Genomic DNA, 17,902 nt, shown 5'->3' on the forward strand with positions numbered 1-17,902 from the left:
CGGTTGTAGTGGAAAAGCAAATCCCCTGCTGCGCTGGGCTGTTGTGCCGAGTTGCGCCATGTAATGGAAAAGCCCCAGTAGTCTCACAATTAGTGAAATGAGGACCACGTGATTGCAGTATAAAGGCACCTGTGTCTGGAAGGTCCAGTCATTGGTTAATCAGTATTCATGGCTACCATGAAGACAAAAGAACACTCCAGGCAACTCACAGAAAAGGGCTGGCTGCTGAGAATCATCCCTACAGCATCATGCTGTCACCACTGTGCTTCACAGTGGGTATGGTGTGTTGGTCTTGATGGTCAAAAAGTTCCAGTTTGGTCTCATCAGACCAAAGAACTTTCTCCCACTCGACCATTGAGTCTCCCACATGCCTTTTGGTGAACTCTCGTCCAGATTAAATCTGAGTTTTCTTCAACAGTGTCTTTCTCTTTGCCACTCTCCCATAAAGCTCTGACTGGTGAAGAACCCGGCCAACAGTTGTTGTCTGCAGAGTCTCTCCCATCTCAGCTGCTGAAGCATGGAACTCCTTCAGAGTAGTCATAGGTGTCTTGGTAGCCTCTCTCACTAGTCTCCTTCTTGCACGTTCACTCAGTTGGTGAGGACGGTCTGATCCAGGCAGATTTACACGTGCCATATTTTTTCCATTTCTTGATGATGGATTCAACTGAACTACAGGGGATGTTCAGTGCCTTGGGAATGTTTTTCTATCTGTCTCCTGACTTAGACTTTTCAATAACCTTTTCTCTGAGGTGCTTGGAGTGTCCCTTTGTCTTCATGGTGTAATGGCAGCCAGGAATATTGATAACAAGTGACTGGATCTTCCAGACACAGGTGTGTGTTTTCTGTTTTCACTTTGGCATTAAAGAGGGTTATTTTGTCAAAAAAAGCCAAGTTATATTGACCATGGTTGATTTATAAAATCAATAAGGGTGTTGGACAAACAGTGCCTTTCTATAGGCACTGTTTGTCCTGTTTGGGCTACTGTAAAACAGAACAACAATCAATGCAATTTAAAGATTTTTTAGTTTATCATTGATAAATACTGTAAAACTTCAGATAAAAGGCCATTTGACACGCCTGCTGCTGCAGCACTGGTCAGAGATTCTCTCACAAAGCTGCAACTTGATACAGATAGGCTGTCTTTCACTGTAAAAATATGGGGTTTATAATTGAATTTGTGCCCTTATAATCAACCTTTCTGGTTAAAAGTCAAATTTAATAGTCTCTCTGCCTTGCTGCTGAAGTCTGTCTCATGTTGACGCCTGTCCAGATAAAGGCAGAGTGACTTCATAGTAAATAAGAGCCTGGGCTATAAGTTGAAGTTTTACAGCAGATTGAAAACAGGGGTTATTTAAGAAACTGCACCTCCTTCTGTAGAATCAGAAATTTTACTTTCACTTTCATTCTGCCGTGCAGCTCTGATACTACCAAACCGAACAGCACATCTATTCTGAACTGATTCTGCATGCACCAAAACTCCACTGAGGTAAACAGGTTTGAGTTCACAATGCAACAGTTTTATATTCTTTTCATGAAAACATTCAAGTGCAAACAAAGTGCGGCAGAGTCTCAGAATCCAGGGAGTAATAATACGGCTAACAGGAAGAGAGTTGTAAAGTTAAATCTGTTTCTCTTGTATAAATCTGACTCTATATAATCTCTTCATTCTTAATGTGTTCAGTTAAAACAGAAAATAAAAATAAAGACAAACAGTTGAGTGATGTTTGTTGTTCCTGAATGAACACAGAGAAAACTAAATATACTTTCATGCTTCTTAGTGAAATAGGAATTATACCAAAGCAACATCTGTAGTTAGGCTGTAATCTGAGCATCTAAACTTAAAATACTACTCAAAATGTGTCTGTAGCACCAAGTTTCCCTTGTTTGCTGATTTATCCTTGTGACAGCTCTGTTTCAGTGTTTCCCAGTGGTAGAGATTCTTTGGGCTGAGATGTCAAACACAGTCATGTTACAGGAAACTGTAGAAATGTTAATACAGAGCAGGAAATGTCGTATATCAATGCTGGAGCTGTAAATGCAAAATCTGACATGTCAAACTCCACGTGGCTCATAGCTAATGTACAGCAGGTAGAATACAGTGATTGTACGGAAGCCCCAAGAGGACATGCATCCACACATTATATAACATAGTTTTGCCGTGGTAGCAAGTTCATTTCACTTGTTTCTTGAGGTCCTGGCTGATTTATCTTGTCATGCTGGTTTTCTGGAGTTAAAGTTTCTCTTTTAAGTTCTTGGGAAGTGAACTTGTCATCAAGGGAAAACCAACATTGAATAAAGGGCTATTAATTTTTATTTTTAAGAGTTAAAAGACTCGTTGAACATCTATTTTTTAAACTTATTTCTGCCATGATTATATAGATGGTTTTTTTAACCAGGGTTGGTTTAATTGGCCCGGATTAGCACCATCTGCTGGGTGCACACCCAGGGTCTCATTTATAAAACAGTGCATACAAACCAGACTAAAAGTAAACATGTGCCCAAACCTCGGAAATGGCGTGCACCAAAAATAACTCAGATTTATAAAACTGTGCCCATGCACATCTCCAAGCAATCTTCAATTTATACATCCTAATCCACCTGGAAATGTGCGCCCGTAGATCTACCGCCTGTCTTGCCCTTTGCCTGCCTTCATCCAGCCGGCGTTCCTGTCTATACATTTCATAATCATTAAGAAACAAGCGTCTGTTTTTATCAGGATTTTAGCAGCACTAGTCGCCACCCACTTCTCTAAAAATGGCTCACCAGAAGCCTATATAATTCCCTATCTTTATATTTTTATGTTCTTGCTCAAATCAATGCCCTAATATTTTTCCAAAACATGCCGTCACTCTTTTTTGTTCTTTTTTAGCAATATCATTGAATAAGTTAGCATATACCTACAAGCTAACCTTGCAACATAGACAGATTTGCCAGTCTTCGTCTGTCATGAGGCAAATCCATCTTGAAAAGCTCCAATCTACAATGTTTGTACAGAAACAAACATTGTTCAGACCAGCCAGCATCACTTAAGGAGAACAAGGAGGTAGCTATGGGCTGATTTAGCTCAAGTTTAGCAGCAGAAATGAACAATGTTTCTGTATAAAATAAAGATGTTTTTGCTCTTCTCCCAGTCTGCTTCAGCATGGGTTTGTGATCGTTACGGTGGGGTTTTCCGGTGTATCCACAGCTGCTGCTGCGGTAGCTGTTAGCTTGGATGAAGCTGTAGGAAAGTGGCACTTGAATCTTTTTAAAACAAGAACAAAGAGTCACAATGAAAGCTTGTCTTGGCAGATAAGATGTTTCTACACCTCTCTCAACTGGCCATGGCATCAATTGGCATCATTTCTTTTTGCTGAGGAGGTCCGCCATTTGAAAACTACTGCAGCGGTAGCCTGACAGCTCAGGTGTACAACCTCATTTTGTCTTGTTGCTCTGATTGGCCCATCATGAATGTGACTGACAGAACGTTCCTCCAATCACCTCCCAGGAATTTTTCAAAAAGTCCTGCCCTCCAAATGCTTTCTATGGCAGCTTTCCCAGAAGAGTGGGAAATATATCCATGAAATGAAACAGTCAATCTCATGTCAGGTTACCTACAAGCAGGATCAAGTTATGAATGAATGAACAGGCCCAGCTAGAATCATTCAGGCACACTCTAGATTGTAATAATGGTGCTGTGCCTGCATTTATGATGAAATAATAACTTTAAAGAAAAATCCTCAGTCATTTAGAGTGGGCCACTGGTATGGAGGGGTGGACCCAGACCAACAAGGCCTGTCCACGCCTGGAAGGAAGTTAGAGGAAATAAACCTTCTGGAATAGAGGTGGAGGTGTTAGTGAATAAAAGGGGGGCCCCATCTTCCCTTGAGGGGGATATTGCACCTTATAGCCTAAAGCATTGCGTACAAAACAAGCACTTTAGGTAGTTTTTATAACCTTTCCTTGCATTTAAGTACAATTAACTCTTACTATATACGTTTTGATCTTAATTTGAACTCATGTTAACAATATTTCTTAAAATAATAGATACAATTTAGGATTTTAAGTCAAATAAAATCTCCCCTTGTTTTATAGATTTATGCATCCTGTGAAAAATGAGACCACTGAACCTTTCTGCTAAATCCTACTGATGAAGAACCGCTGAAAAATCCCCTTCTGTTTCCTAGCATCTGGTTAACTTCCTCATAACGCTTGATGAGTTTAAGTGTTTCTGAGGTCTGCGTGACCATGCTTTGAAAATGAGGGCATTTTCCTCGATTACAGTGAGTATTTTAGAGTTGTTCATTCTGAGGGAAAGCTGACATACTTGAGAAAACAACCATAAATTGCCTTTTATCATGGCATAATGGAAAGCTGTTAAATGCATGGATGCAAGTCCACTCTGGGCTTCCACAGGTCTGTTTGTCATGACTAATGCCTGTAACCATCCTCCCAAACATGACAAACTTAAGTGCATTTTCAATGCATAATAACAAAAGTTTTAAAAACATATATAAAAATCTCTTCATTGATTCCTCTTCTATTCACAAAAACATTTTAGTCCTCGTGGAATCGTGTTGCTCAGAAACCCCTCAGAACTCTGCGCTCCTCTGTCAATGAAAACACTCCCATACATCTCCTCAGTCCTTTGGTCCAATAATAGCTCTCATGAAGGCTCTTTCATTCCCCGGGTGTCCTGAAGAAAGCCGTCATTCATCATTTGTCTCTTTGAATCCGACTCAAAAGGAAGGAACAGTGAAATCCAGCTCAAAGCATTCAGAGAGCTCTCTTTCAGAAGTCTCTTCACCACTTGGGATGAGTGAAGGTGATGTTGTACTGCTTGGCCCAGCGTGCAAACACTTGTTTCTCTGTGATGAAGCGGTGGTGGTTCCCTCTTCGGCCGCTCTCATTCTGCAGGTACGTTAAACATTCATCAGGTCCCCGGGGCTTGTAGTAATGGTAGGGCATCTTTTTGGATCCAGATTTTTTTCTAGAAAGGAAAGGGTTTAATTAATTTAGCTGTGACCTGACAAACTAGAAACTCTGGGGCTCGCTATGTTTTAAAGACCCTCATTTATCAGAAACCAGAAGAGATTCAGGCACAGAGGCTAAGTCCATTTCTTATATATTCTATAATTTACAGTTGCCAATACAGGACTGCCAAAGTAAAACTAGAGAGGGTGTTATGTATGAAATTAAATCATACATGACTCCACAAAGCCATGTGTATACTCACATGCAGTGATTGGGTGGGACCATCCCATAAACTTTGATATTATCACAGATCTCAATGGCTATTACCATGGTGAACCAGCCTGTGCTCAACCACGAGTGGGATTTCTGCCTGTGGATAAACAGAAACAGAGAGCAGAGTTAGTAAAAGTAACTAACACCCACTATGGAACTGGTTCGATATACAAGCACAATTCCAAAAAAGTTGAGGTGCTCTGCAAAATGTATGCAATGACATGCACATCTCATAAACTCATTTAATTCACAATAGAACATAAAATATCAGACATTTTAACTAAGACATTTTACCATTTCATTTTACCTGTTCTTATTTACATTTTACACAGCGCCCCAACTTTTTTGTAACCAGGGTTTTAGATTGTGACACATTTCCTTCATCACTCACCTGTCTCGTCCAGTCTCCCTGTGAAATAGATTGTCAAATCTGCGCATCTTACTGGGCGTGACACTGAAGCAAGACAGGTTACTGTAGGTCATGCTGACTCTCTGGATCAATCTGTACAAGGTTCCTTTTGAATCCTTGCCGATCTTGCTCGGGGGTCCCCAGAAGATGATCGCAGGGTTGCTGTCCATCCGATGCAGGAACTCGTTAGGCCTGCGGACCACCCTGTATACACTGGAGTGGGCTACCACCCTCAGAGTGGTGTGGCTCCCCACGTCAGTCTCATACCCCATGGTGGGGGCGTCATTCATTCGGATCACGCACTCGGTATGGTCGATCTCTTCTCCTGCTCCGGTGCCCAGGACGTGGCTGGAGCTGGTCACCAGTGCACAGTTATGGCAGTGCAGGGACATGTTCTGGAAGGAAAAGATAACATGAAAGCTGAGACAGTGTGGCCAATGACATGCATCCCTATTTGCAGCATTTGGTCAGCTCTGCTTCGAAAGTTTTCTGGGCATGACCAAGCGTCCTGATTGGCTGACAGGAAGAGCAGGAAGTGAGGGAGATGCAGAGAAAGAAAAGGAGTTGTAACCCCACTCAATGATCTATTTACTGTCACTGTGCATCGGCCCTAAAACCAGCCCAGCCCACTGGGAATTCTCCTGGTTTTCCACATTAGCCACTCCAGGCCTGGTCTGATTTCATCTAGAAGCCTCTTTGTGACCTCAAGCAGTAAACAAGACATTTTGCATATTTCCCTTGACAAAGTTCACAGCGGGTTGCATTGTGGCAAGCAGGAAGCAGGAAGAAGGAAGAAGGAAGAGATTTGTATAAATAATGTAACACAGTAATGTAGAGGAAAGGATCTTTAGTAGGATAAGACTGTCAGCAGAGGTCTTCCCTAATCTTCACATCAGACACACGTTAGTAAAAGTCTCCAGAGGGTTCTGTATCTGCCTGACTACTAACAACCATCCACCATTCAATAAATTTTAGTATAAAAAGATCATGTTCTACAACCCAGGGTGAAACGAGTCCACCATTAGACTGATGTTAACTCATTTATACTGCACTGTTGGCATCAGACAATGTAGACAATGACCATGTTCAGCAGGCTCTGTCATTTCATGCTTAGCTGGAAAAACAAGATCAAATCTTTCCTAACAGTGAGAAACATTATACTGCTGTTTTGGATAGTGAAGACAATGTGGTGTAAAGATAAACCGATATGGATCGGTTAACCAATCTTGATGTCATAGGTCAGCGGAGCCCTGGATTGGTAAAAATGCGGCACGAACCGGTCTAACGTTATAGATTGGTTCATTGATTGCTGTTTGTTTTCATAGCCCGTTCCGCCACGCTCTGGCTTGGCGTCTGTAATCTCGCACGACTCACAGTGACCTTTTACCTTTAAACAAGAGTTCCGTTCGCCGTAGGTGCTCCCTAGGTAGCTGGATGTGTTTCACAGGTTGTCACCTAAACATCTTTCAGTTACAGTTCTGTACCTCAGGAAAAAGTCATGTGGACTTTATATGAAGGAAGGATAACTTTCGAAATGTCTGCCCGTCTTTTCCACCAAGTGAAACTGTAGACTGTATCCATTTTGCAATAAAATGGTTAAATGTATGAGTGTGTTCCTGACTGAATGACGGTTACAATATAGAATAATAATAATAACTTTATTTATATAGCACTTTTTAAAACACACAGTTACAAATCCAGACATCAATCCAGATAGTCCTGGGTCTACCTGGGGTCTCCACCCCGCTGGATGTGCCCAGGAGGCATCCTGATCAGGTGCCTGAACAACCTCAACTGGCTCCTTTTGATGTACAGGAGCAGCAGCTCTACTTCAAGCTACATCCAGATGTCTGAGCTCCTCACCCTATCTCTAAGGCTGAGCCTAGCCACTCTCCTGAGGAATCTCATTTCGAACACTTGATCTCATTCTCTCAGTCATTACCCAGGGTTTATGACTATAGGTGAAGGCTGGAATGAAGATCGACTGGTAAATTTAGAGCTTTGCCTTCCGGCTCAGCTTTCTCTTCACCACAATGGTTGGGTACAACAGACTGCACTGCCAATCCACCAGTCAATAACACATCTCACAGTCCAGTCTACCTAAGCTTGTATTTGTTCTGTCTTAACCTGTGTTGCTGCCATGAGGAATTCCTGGAAAAAGAGATACAGTTCCCGCTAAAATAAAGGATTGATCAAAGACTAACACTGGAGCTTGGTGTTCTGGTCACCAGCTCCTCCAGTCTGCATTTTGCAGTTTGTTTGTGCAAGATAATCAAATCACTCTTGATGGCTATAATGTGGGTCTGTGTTTGAGAGTGGATGGAAATTGAATTAGAACAGGAGAGTCTTCCATCATGCGTGACTGAGAGTTCATGGGTGGAAATGGCATGTAGCATGGAGGGCTCTTAGCCATCTGGAGATTGGAAAAGTGCTTTTAAGCTCAGACCATTAACTAGTTACCCAAGCACATGTCAGAGCCCATCACCATCAACCGTGCTGTGGGTTTTAGTAATTAGAAAAGCATCATGGCATGGCTAGCATAAATGGACTAGCAGGGCTACGCCCTCCCTTTCTGATACAACAAAGAAGGGAAAATTATTCTTAAAGTGACTTAAAAAGCATTGGTTTACATTAGGCCTGGGCGATATGGCCTAAAAATCATATCACGGTATTTTTCTTGCCTTTGACGATAATGGTATTATATGACAGTATTACAAAATTAAAAAGAGATAATGCTTTTTAATCCAAATTCAAGTGTTATTAACCCCCTTCTCCACTTAAAACAAGCCTTTGATGGTATAGTCAATTTATCTCCAAGTATAGGAACACAGAAAACATGTTTTATTTTTTTAAGTCCCTCTAGGTTTACTTCTGTCTAACTGCACTCCAAGCTTCGCATTTCATCTCTAACCTGATGAGGTGTGTTAAGCTGCTAATGACTTGACCACGTTTCCTAGTGAAGGTGTTCACAATAAAAGCGTTTCAGAAAAATAACAGCCGCGGACTTTTATTTTGAAGAGCTTGACGGAAGCATTGTGTTTAGCATTGAGTTAGCTTAGCTTTGGCAGCCGTACCGGGGAATACAGCCAGTTTACAGCAGCTTTTCTGACCTCATTTAACATCGCAGCCTGGATCTTTGACTCACTGTGGACTTAGAAAAGAAAGTCATACGTTAAAATAGACCTTTAAATGGTTGTTTATGCCGTTGTAAGAGGAAGAGCTGCAGCGCTGGGCTTTGAGACCAGCCAAAGCAGCACTTAGCTTGTGTTACAGCCCCAGGCAGGCTGACAGAGACGGCACACTGACTTAGTTGTGGTACAGCCGAGAGGAAAAAACATGTGTTTTTGCCAGCTAACTCACACTGAGGCATATATGATGACGTCATTAACAAGCGTTATCGCGATTGTTCGGTAGAGTCCAAATCTCTACCGTAGGCCAAATTTATATCTTTTATACCATCTACCGCATATACCACGCACCCCTAGTTTGCATTTAAGAGCACGGATTAGCAATAAATAATCATTTCAATGCAAAAAAGAAAAACATTTTAGGAGTGTCAAATGAGGTTTTTGCATTCTTTTGATAATCTAATTCTGGGTTATACCATGTTATGATGTGTATGTTCAATGCAATCAGGGAACAAGCACAAAGCCAAATCAAGTAGAGGAAGGTGTTATCAGGCTCATCTAGAAGGAAATGTCAGGAAGCTGCTCAGATTCACATGTGGACAAAATTGTTGGTACCCCTCTGTTAATGACAGAAAAACCCACAATGGTTCACAGAAATAACTTGAATCTGACAAAAGTAATTAAAAAGTAAGTAAGTAAAAAATTCAATGAAAATTAACCAATGAAAATCAGACATTGCTTTTGAACTGTGGTTCAACAGAATTTTTTAAAAACAAACTCATGAAACAGGCCTGGACAAAAATGATGGTACCCCTAGAAAAGATTGAAAATAATGTGACCATAGGGACATGTTTAACCAAGGTGTGTCCTCTAATTAGCATCACAGGTGTCTACAAACTTGTAATCAGTCAGTCGGCCTATTTAAAGGGTGACAAGTCATCACTATGCTGTTTGGTGACATGGTGTGTACCACACTAAACATGGACCAGAGGAAGCGAAGGAGAGAGTTGTCTCAGGAGATTAGAAAGAAAATTATTGACAAGCATGTTAAAGGTAAAGGCTATAAGACCATCTCCAAGCAGCTTGATGTTCCTGTGACTACAGTTGCACATATTATTCAGAAATTTAAGATCCACGGGACTGTAGCCAACCTCTCTGGACATGGCCGCAGGAGGAAAATTGATGACAAATCGAAGAGATGGATAATACGAATGGTAACAAAAGAGCCCAGAACAACCTCCAAAGACATTAAAGGTGAACTCCAAGGTCAAGGTACATCAGTGTCAGATCGCACCATCCGCCATTGTTTGAGCCAAAGTGGACTTCATGGGAGACGACCAAGGAGGACACCACTGTTAAAAAACAAATCATAAAAAGCGAGACTGGAATTTGCCAAACTGCATGTTGACAAGCCACAAAGCTTCTGGGAGAATGTCCTATGGACAGAGCGGACAAAACTGGAACTTTTTGGCAAGGTATATCAGCTCTATGTTCACAGACGCAAAAATGAAGCATACCAAGAAAAGAACACTGTCCCTACTGTGAAGCATGGAGGAGGCTCTGTTATGTTCTGGGGCTGCTTTGCTGCATCTGGCACAGGGTGTCTTGAATCTGTGCAGGGTACAATGAAATCTCAAGACTATCAAGGTATTCTACAGAGAAATGTGCAGCCCAGTGTCAGAAAGCTTGGTCCCAGTCGCAGGTCATGGGTCTTGCAACAGGATAATGACCCAAAACACAGAGCTAAAAACACCCAAGAATGGCTAAGAGCAAAACATTTGACTATTCTGAAGTGGCCTTCTATGAGCCCTGATCTAAATCCTATTGAACATCTGTGGAAGGAGCTGAAACATGCCATCTGGAGGAGGCACCCTTCAAACCTGAGACAACTGGAGCAGTTTGCTCATGAGGAGTGGACCAAAATACCTGCTGAGAGGTGCAGTGGTCTCATTGAAAGTTACAGAAATTGTTTGATTGCAGTGATTGCCTCAAAAGGTTGTGCGACAAAATATTAAGTTAAGGGTACCATCATTTTTGTCCAGGCCTGTTTCATGAGTTTGTTTTTTAAAATAATTCTGTTGAACCACAATTCAAAAGCAATGTCTGATTTTCATTGGTTAATTTTCATTGAATTTTTATTTATTATCACTTTTGTCAGATTGAAGTTATTTCTGTGACCATTGTGGGTTTTTCTTTCATTAACAGAGGGGTACCAACAATTCTGTCCACGTGTGTATGTCCCCCTCCTGTTTGTCTTGATGTTATCTTACATTTGCAGCAGCCTTTCACTGACTACAGTATTTTTGCATCTAGTTTTCCATGGGAAATCACTCTCTTTTTGGTGTATTTTTTATGTGGGAAATCCAGTGAATTCCAGTTACTTTAAAGGTACTGCATCTATTTTGAGCATGAGGGTTTTACCAGCTTAGAATGAAAGATGTTTTTACTTTTGCAGCAACACATTAAACCACATTCACAGCGAACTAGATTGAAATGAGTCCTTCCTGACTGACACACGTCATCTCCCTCCAGTAATGACATTCCCATGCCTGTGTTCTGCCAATTAGCTACCTTGTTTCCACTGACTGGAACATATCCTTCTCTGCCAGCCCACTTTTTCAGATCTGTTGTCACCAGAGCGTGATTTGTGGCCACGTGGAAGGGAGCGTAGGCCTCCTCGCTTACATTGTTGGAGCCGTACAGGATGAGGAGGGTCATCAGGACGAAGAGGGCCGCCAAGATGACCATCCTGTGGCTCTGCTGTCCCTGCAACCAAGAGTGATTAAAACAGATGTAAACAGAGACATTAATACAGTTCTACTACACAAGACTTTTCTGAGGCAACTGTTGAATGACTCTTCTGCAGCTCTAACTTTTAGTTAGACTTATTAGCCACTAAAACAAGAGTGAAAGCCATCAGAGCTAAAATCATCAGACTTTTTTGTGTAAAAACCTCCAGCCTATTATGAAAATTTAAAAGATAAAACATTTACAAAACCACCACACCAGCTCTATTTTTCAAACTATCAACATGTTTCAAAGCATTTGAAGGAGTTAACATGACACTGTGTGACACTCTCTCCACTTGTAGGTCAACATTAGATTACTCTAAAACACGTTTTCTTCATTTAAAGGTCACCCTGGATTACTATTGCTTTACTTCAAAATCCAGGAGGACTTGTTTCCTGTTTTTTATATGGTAAGGCACCTTGAAGTGCCATTTATTGCAATTTTTCCACTGGGAAGGCATACCACAGGGAATTTTCTTACACTTATTACACTTGAATGGTGCCTCGTCAAGTTAAATCCATGGTAGAGTATCAAAGAGTGTACTTTGATATAGCTTTTAAATACTCTGCATACATTTTTACCAAGAATCAACAACAGTACCTTTTAGACATTTTTCAAGAGTACCTGCAGCAGTTTTTAAGGAGAATGATCGTTAGCTCTACTAAAAGAACCACGTTAAGAGGGCTACGTTGGGCTCAGTCCTGAATTTAAGTTTTGCTTGCACTAAAACTGTTTAAGTTAGTAAACAGGGCACAGTCTAATTCCTTAAATGCACACAGAAGCTTTAACGCTCTTCATAGTGCTGCAGACATACAGTATGAGCATCTCCACTGCTCTGATGCGCCTCATGACGCACAGGAAGGGACTGGCACAGAGATACTGAGCCAACATACTGTTATTTGAGGGAAAATCCCTTCTATACATAAAGATTGGCCTCTTTTCATAAAGCGTTTAATTTACAGACAAGTACAGGGACAGAAGGGGCAAAGAGTGTAAAAACGAACTCTCTGTAGGAGCTGACTGGAGTGCGCTGCGCTTTTTTGCACTCACAAACAATGATCAGGAAATAGTTCCACCTACGGCAAAACAAACTATATGTACATAAAGTCTGTGAATATGACCCTCACTTTACTCTTATTGATATAACCAGGGTAACATTAGTCCAGGCTGTCAGCTGTTATAGCCAATGTTTATTGAATGTTATGGCTGACAAGGATTCGAGTTTTCTTCATCTGCCATAAAGATAAGCCGAAGCATACAAGGAGAATGTTCTGGAGTGGCCGAGTCAAAGTCCAGACCTCAACCAATAGAGAATTTGTGACTGGACTTGAAAGGGTGTTCATGCCTGATTCCTGTTCCAACCTGACAGAAGTTGAGCAGTTTTGCAGAGAAGAATGGAGAAAAATTGCAGAGTCCAGGAGTTTGAGCCTGACTGAGACCAATCCACACGGACTCAGAGCTGTGATTGCAGCCAAAGATAACTACTAAATACTGACTTGAAGGGGTGAATACTTATGCAGTCACTAACTTTACCTTAGATATTTTTGTTTAACTGGCATTACTTTGTGGAAATCTGTTTTCATTTTGACATTGAAGAGTTTTTTTTCCCAAGAAAGCCAAATAATATTGGCCATAACTGATTTATAAAATCAATAAAATAGTAAAATATCCAAGTGGGTGATTTTTTTTTTATAGGCACTGTACTTCAGCTCATACTCAAAACTGCCTCAAAATCATTGGATGTAGTATATCACAAACTTTCTTTAGCTAAATGAGAACAAAACTATAGCTTTAGTTTCTTCTCACCAAAACACAAAAAACAAAATTTTATAAAATCAAGCAGAAGCAGGTTTTACAGCTGATCATATTTCTTTGGCAGACTTGAACGGCTACAATTAAGCTTTCCAGTTAGTTTTAACATTTTAATGCTTGATTTTGCTTCTGGCTACATTTCCAACCACTGTAGTTTTTATGGACTGATTTGTGGCTTTAAATCCTCTAAAAGGGCCCTTGTGGTTGCAACACATTACCACATTGTTAATGCATTTGTGTGATAAAGACGAGTGGGTGAGTCAGAGTTTCCCTGCATTTTTGATGAATTACTTCATCATAAGCCCCTTTTTTATGAAAAAGAGGGGGGTTTTTAAGCTTCAACACTTTTTATACAATGATTAAAGAAACTAAGATTGGTTAGTTTGAAAACACTTGGCATTAAAAGAATCTAAGTATTGAAAAATTTAACAATCTTAACCCTTTATGGCAATCATTAAAATACTTTGAAATTCAAAATTTAGGCTCTCAAGTATTTTTGTGGACATCCCTTTTTTTAAACTTTTATCACACACTTTTCTAAATATTTACAGTGAATAGATATGGCTCCTTGCCTGTTTATCATAAAAAAGTTCCCATACAGTATATATACTGTATAAATAGTTATTTATAGAAAAATAAACATATAAAAGTCAAATGAGTTTCCATGTACACTTTAAAGATATCTAAATACAACATTTTTATTTTGATTTGTATAACCATTTTGAGGTGCATAATGACACTTCAAAGACGAACTGACCTGCTGCTTTTCCATAAAACCTAGGACCTGGAACAGAGACCGGTCAGATAAAACCACAGAGTGGTCTGAGATGGCTGCATTGTCTCCTGACAGGGTCAGGGACGTCAGGGTTGGTGTGGTTGTCTTTAGATTCTGACCTCTTTTGGAGGAAAGACATGACTGGCTTCAAAATACTTCATAAGATATGTTGGTACAACCAGTTTTATCTTATAATTCCAACAGGAGACCTTTAATAATCACAAATATTCAATCACAATGGGAATTTTAGCAGTGAGGAGACGCACAATAAAAATGAAAACTGACTGATGTAATTTCAGTGTAATAATGATATACTGTTGTACAAACTGACTAGAATCATGTATACTTCACTATTTATTAGGGCTGGGCAATTAATTGTAAATTAGATTAAATGGTTGCAATATTTCTTTAACTTGAAATGTGTCAAAATACCAGTTTATTAAGTCAACTTTTTGCAGTGGCAGAGATTTTATGCACATTATGCACACATTCAAGTGTCATTTTTTTCAATAATGGTTTAAAAAAATCCTCCTTTTTGTGTTTTATGTATGTTTTTCTTAATCAAAATGAGTGACATAAAAATGATAATGCCCTTAAACAAAGCAAATGACATCACATTTGCAATACAAGCAAAAATAGTTAGCTCATTCTATCTAAAACTGATGAAGCCTAGCGTTACTTCACAAAAGTCATATCCCAGCTGAGATCAGCTGATAGCCAGCTTCACCTCCTCCACCCCAGCTGCCTCCTTTATAGCTTAAAGCTTGTTGCACCCCCATATTCAGATTCATGCTACTATGGGTTAGTTGATAATTTCATTGTTTTCAACACACATGGTGTTATTTATGGAATTATTTATTGCTTGAATTTGTTGAAAAAGATTAACCAAAGAATAATCGCATTTTAAATCACAATCGCAATATTTGGGACAAAAAAAAAAAATCACAATTAGATTATTTTTGCAAATTGTTCAGCCCTACTATTTATACCATTTATTTTTATACCTTATAATTCCATAAGAAGACCTTTTTTTAGAAACAAATATTGAATGTGTTATGAATTTAAGCAGAAATAAGGCTCAAAGTAAAATAAAAACTAACAAAATCCACATAAGTATGATATAAAATAGAATAATAAATAGATATCTTTAAAATAATAAAAACCAGTTATAAAAATAACCAAAAATCACTCCTATTTTAATTGTTATTTCTTGAAAATATCAATAAATTAATAAAACTTGCCACTGGGTCACTCTCTGGCAATATCTTACACTATAAAGTACTATTAGCCTCTATACAATTAGTTATGTACAAGAAACTAGCCTTAGTATGGCTTCTAGATGATTTGGCCATATGTTTAAACTAAGGCTGGGCTATCAATCTAAAGTTAGATTAAATTGCATTATGGCCTATTGCAATTTTCAATAGGCAGATGGTGCAATTATACTTCTACTAGTGTGTGCCAGTTTAATACTTTTTCTTGAAGGATAAGTGTTAAGTGTTCAATACGTGTTCCACACATCATGCAAATATTAAAGTGAAGTTTTGTAAAAAAAATTTCTATTAAAAAATGTTATTTTTGTTATTAAAATGAGTATGACATTAAAATTATAATTTCCTTCAGTACAACATTTCATATCCAATTTGCAATATGAAAATTAGATCATTTATTCAAAATCGTTAAGCCAGAGTTAATCTAATATTGTGTAGGTTATAATATAGAGTGACTTAGTGCTAGTGTTTAAAAACAATCACATATTAAATAGCAATTGCAATATTTGGAAAAAAAATCTGCAATTTCTTTCTTTTTTTTTCAATATTGCTCAGCCCTAGTTTTATATTTTACACCCCTCAATGGGTGTATGTTCAAATATGGTTCCTCCATTTTTCACACTAAAATTGCTGAATTGCTAGAAATCCTTTGCAAACAAACCCTATTGTGAAATTTGGCACTACTATTCACCTGTCTATTGAGAAAGTTTCATCAAGTTATCATGGTTAGTTAAGATTTTAGAGCCATTTGTTTGGGACCAAGAGATGTAAAACTGCATTTCGCAAGTTCTGGAGGAAACAGGAAGTTTGGGCGAATGCTGATTGGTCAGATGCTGTGACCTCCACTGATTGGCTGAGAAAAATCATTCTGCTTCTACTGTATTACAGAGTGTTGAGTGAATATTAACATTTTCCTTGTGATTTTCTACATCGTCATTGCTGACCTGGTATTCTGTACTTCTGCTTTCACTATAGGCTCCATAAACCAACATCCTATGTGAACACTGAAGTCAGTGAAAATAACGAATAGATTTTAGCTCTTAACACTAAGATGGAGCAGGCATAGATAAGTCCTACTACTGCCCTTGCCTGACTGACAGTACAATAATATTAAAAACAGGCTTCCTACCTTGCCGTTGAGCCTGAGTCCCATCCTTTCGATCAGGCAGTGCACCAACACACTGGCTGTGAATGTCTGTCATCATACCTAAAGGGAAAGCAGGCCAAAAAAACGGATGTTCACCAAAACCTCATACTATCATTCAGTGTCTTTTTTAATCTACAAACATATAAACATCTGTAACATTTCATAAAGAGTTTTGGTAGATAATTTTACAGCCTCGTCTCACAGAAACACGATAGGTAATGTGACTGTTATCTACTGTTATTTTTAAAAAAGCAGATAACGACAACAGGCAAATGAGTGTCACAGCCGAACTAGGCACGTTTACATACTGATTAAGCTACCTACGTAGCATTTACAACAACAGCTAATTTTCTCGTTTGTTTTGACTGAAAAATACCACGTTACGCAGCCATTCACCGTCCATTGTTTACGTACATTTGTTAAGTGTCTTTACAAATCCATATCCCGCTGATGTGATTAAGGTATTAACTGAAGTGTCCCGTCGAAAGTGTCAAATTAAACGCCAGTGTTTGCTAATCCGCTTTACCGTTTCATGGCCGTTGCAGTGCTTCTGTGTTGATGTCCCCCTCATCCCTCCTCGCGCGCCCCATCTTCCTGCACCACTTCTGACGTCACCGCAGCGTCTCTCACTGCAGTACAGGGATGAGTGTTTGGGTCGTGTGGGGGCTGTCCGACTTAAGTTAGTAATGTGTGTGTGTCTAACGTAGGGATGGGCCACTCTGGAAACTGTTAATTTAACCACTGTGATAACGGATAAGTTAATAAGGAAGAATATGTTGTTTACATGATCATTTATTAAACAAACTAACATTTACAGTGCATTCAGAAAGTATTCAAACCCTTCACTTTTTTAAATACCACGTTGCTGCCTAATGTTACATTTTTATTCTCCTCAATCTACACTCAGTACCAAGGTTATTATAGTTCACTAAAACTAACTAAATAACTAAAACTAAAATTCGAAAATCATTTTAGTTGACTGAAACTAAATAAAAACTAAGCTGAATCCCCGCACTAATATGGTTGGCTTTTTTTGCCACTTTTTTTTTTGGTCTATATATTTTCATTGCCCTTATTTGGCTTTGTTTTGCCATTTTTTTTCTCTTTTTTTTCCACTTTCATCAATATTTACTGTTTTAAGCCACTTTTGCCATTTCTTTTGATCACTTTTTGCCACTTTTACTACTTCTATTCCATTTTTGCTACCAGTTTTTTGCCTCTTTATCCTGCTTTTTGCTATTCGCAATTTTTTTTTTCCTTTTCTGCAATTTTTGCCCTTTTAAGCTGTGTTTTGCCATAAAATTCCACTATAAACAATCTTACCACTCTTTGCTTTTTGACTAT

General features: G+C 39.2%; 1 protein-coding gene across 2 annotated transcripts; it reads right to left on the reverse strand.

Moving 5' to 3' along the window:
- Positions 1 to 1,501: 1,501 nt before the first annotated feature.
- LOC121525016 (alpha-N-acetylgalactosaminide alpha-2,6-sialyltransferase 6-like) lies at positions 1,502 to 17,198 on the reverse strand. Of its 2 annotated transcripts, none has more exons than XM_041810707.1 (6): positions 17,085 to 17,198; positions 16,541 to 16,618; positions 11,335 to 11,529; positions 5,618 to 6,030; positions 5,216 to 5,323; positions 1,502 to 4,969 (listed from the first exon to the last, which is right to left on the reverse strand). In XM_041810707.1, exons 2-6 carry the CDS (start codon positions 16,562 to 16,564, stop codon positions 4,783 to 4,785), a joined length of 927 nt encoding a protein of 308 aa, XP_041666641.1. In that variant the 5' UTR covers positions 16,565 to 16,618; positions 17,085 to 17,198; the 3' UTR covers positions 1,502 to 4,782. The 2 variants fall into 2 exon arrangements, with proteins under 2 accessions (XP_041666641.1, XP_041666640.1); XM_041810706.1 differs by having other exon boundaries at positions 16,973 to 17,132.
- Between the last annotated feature and the right edge of the window lie 704 nt (positions 17,199 to 17,902).

Source organism: Cheilinus undulatus, linkage group 17, assembly GCF_018320785.1.
Source record: "Cheilinus undulatus linkage group 17, ASM1832078v1, whole genome shotgun sequence".
Classification (NCBI taxonomy): domain Eukaryota; kingdom Metazoa; phylum Chordata; class Actinopteri; order Labriformes; family Labridae; genus Cheilinus; species Cheilinus undulatus.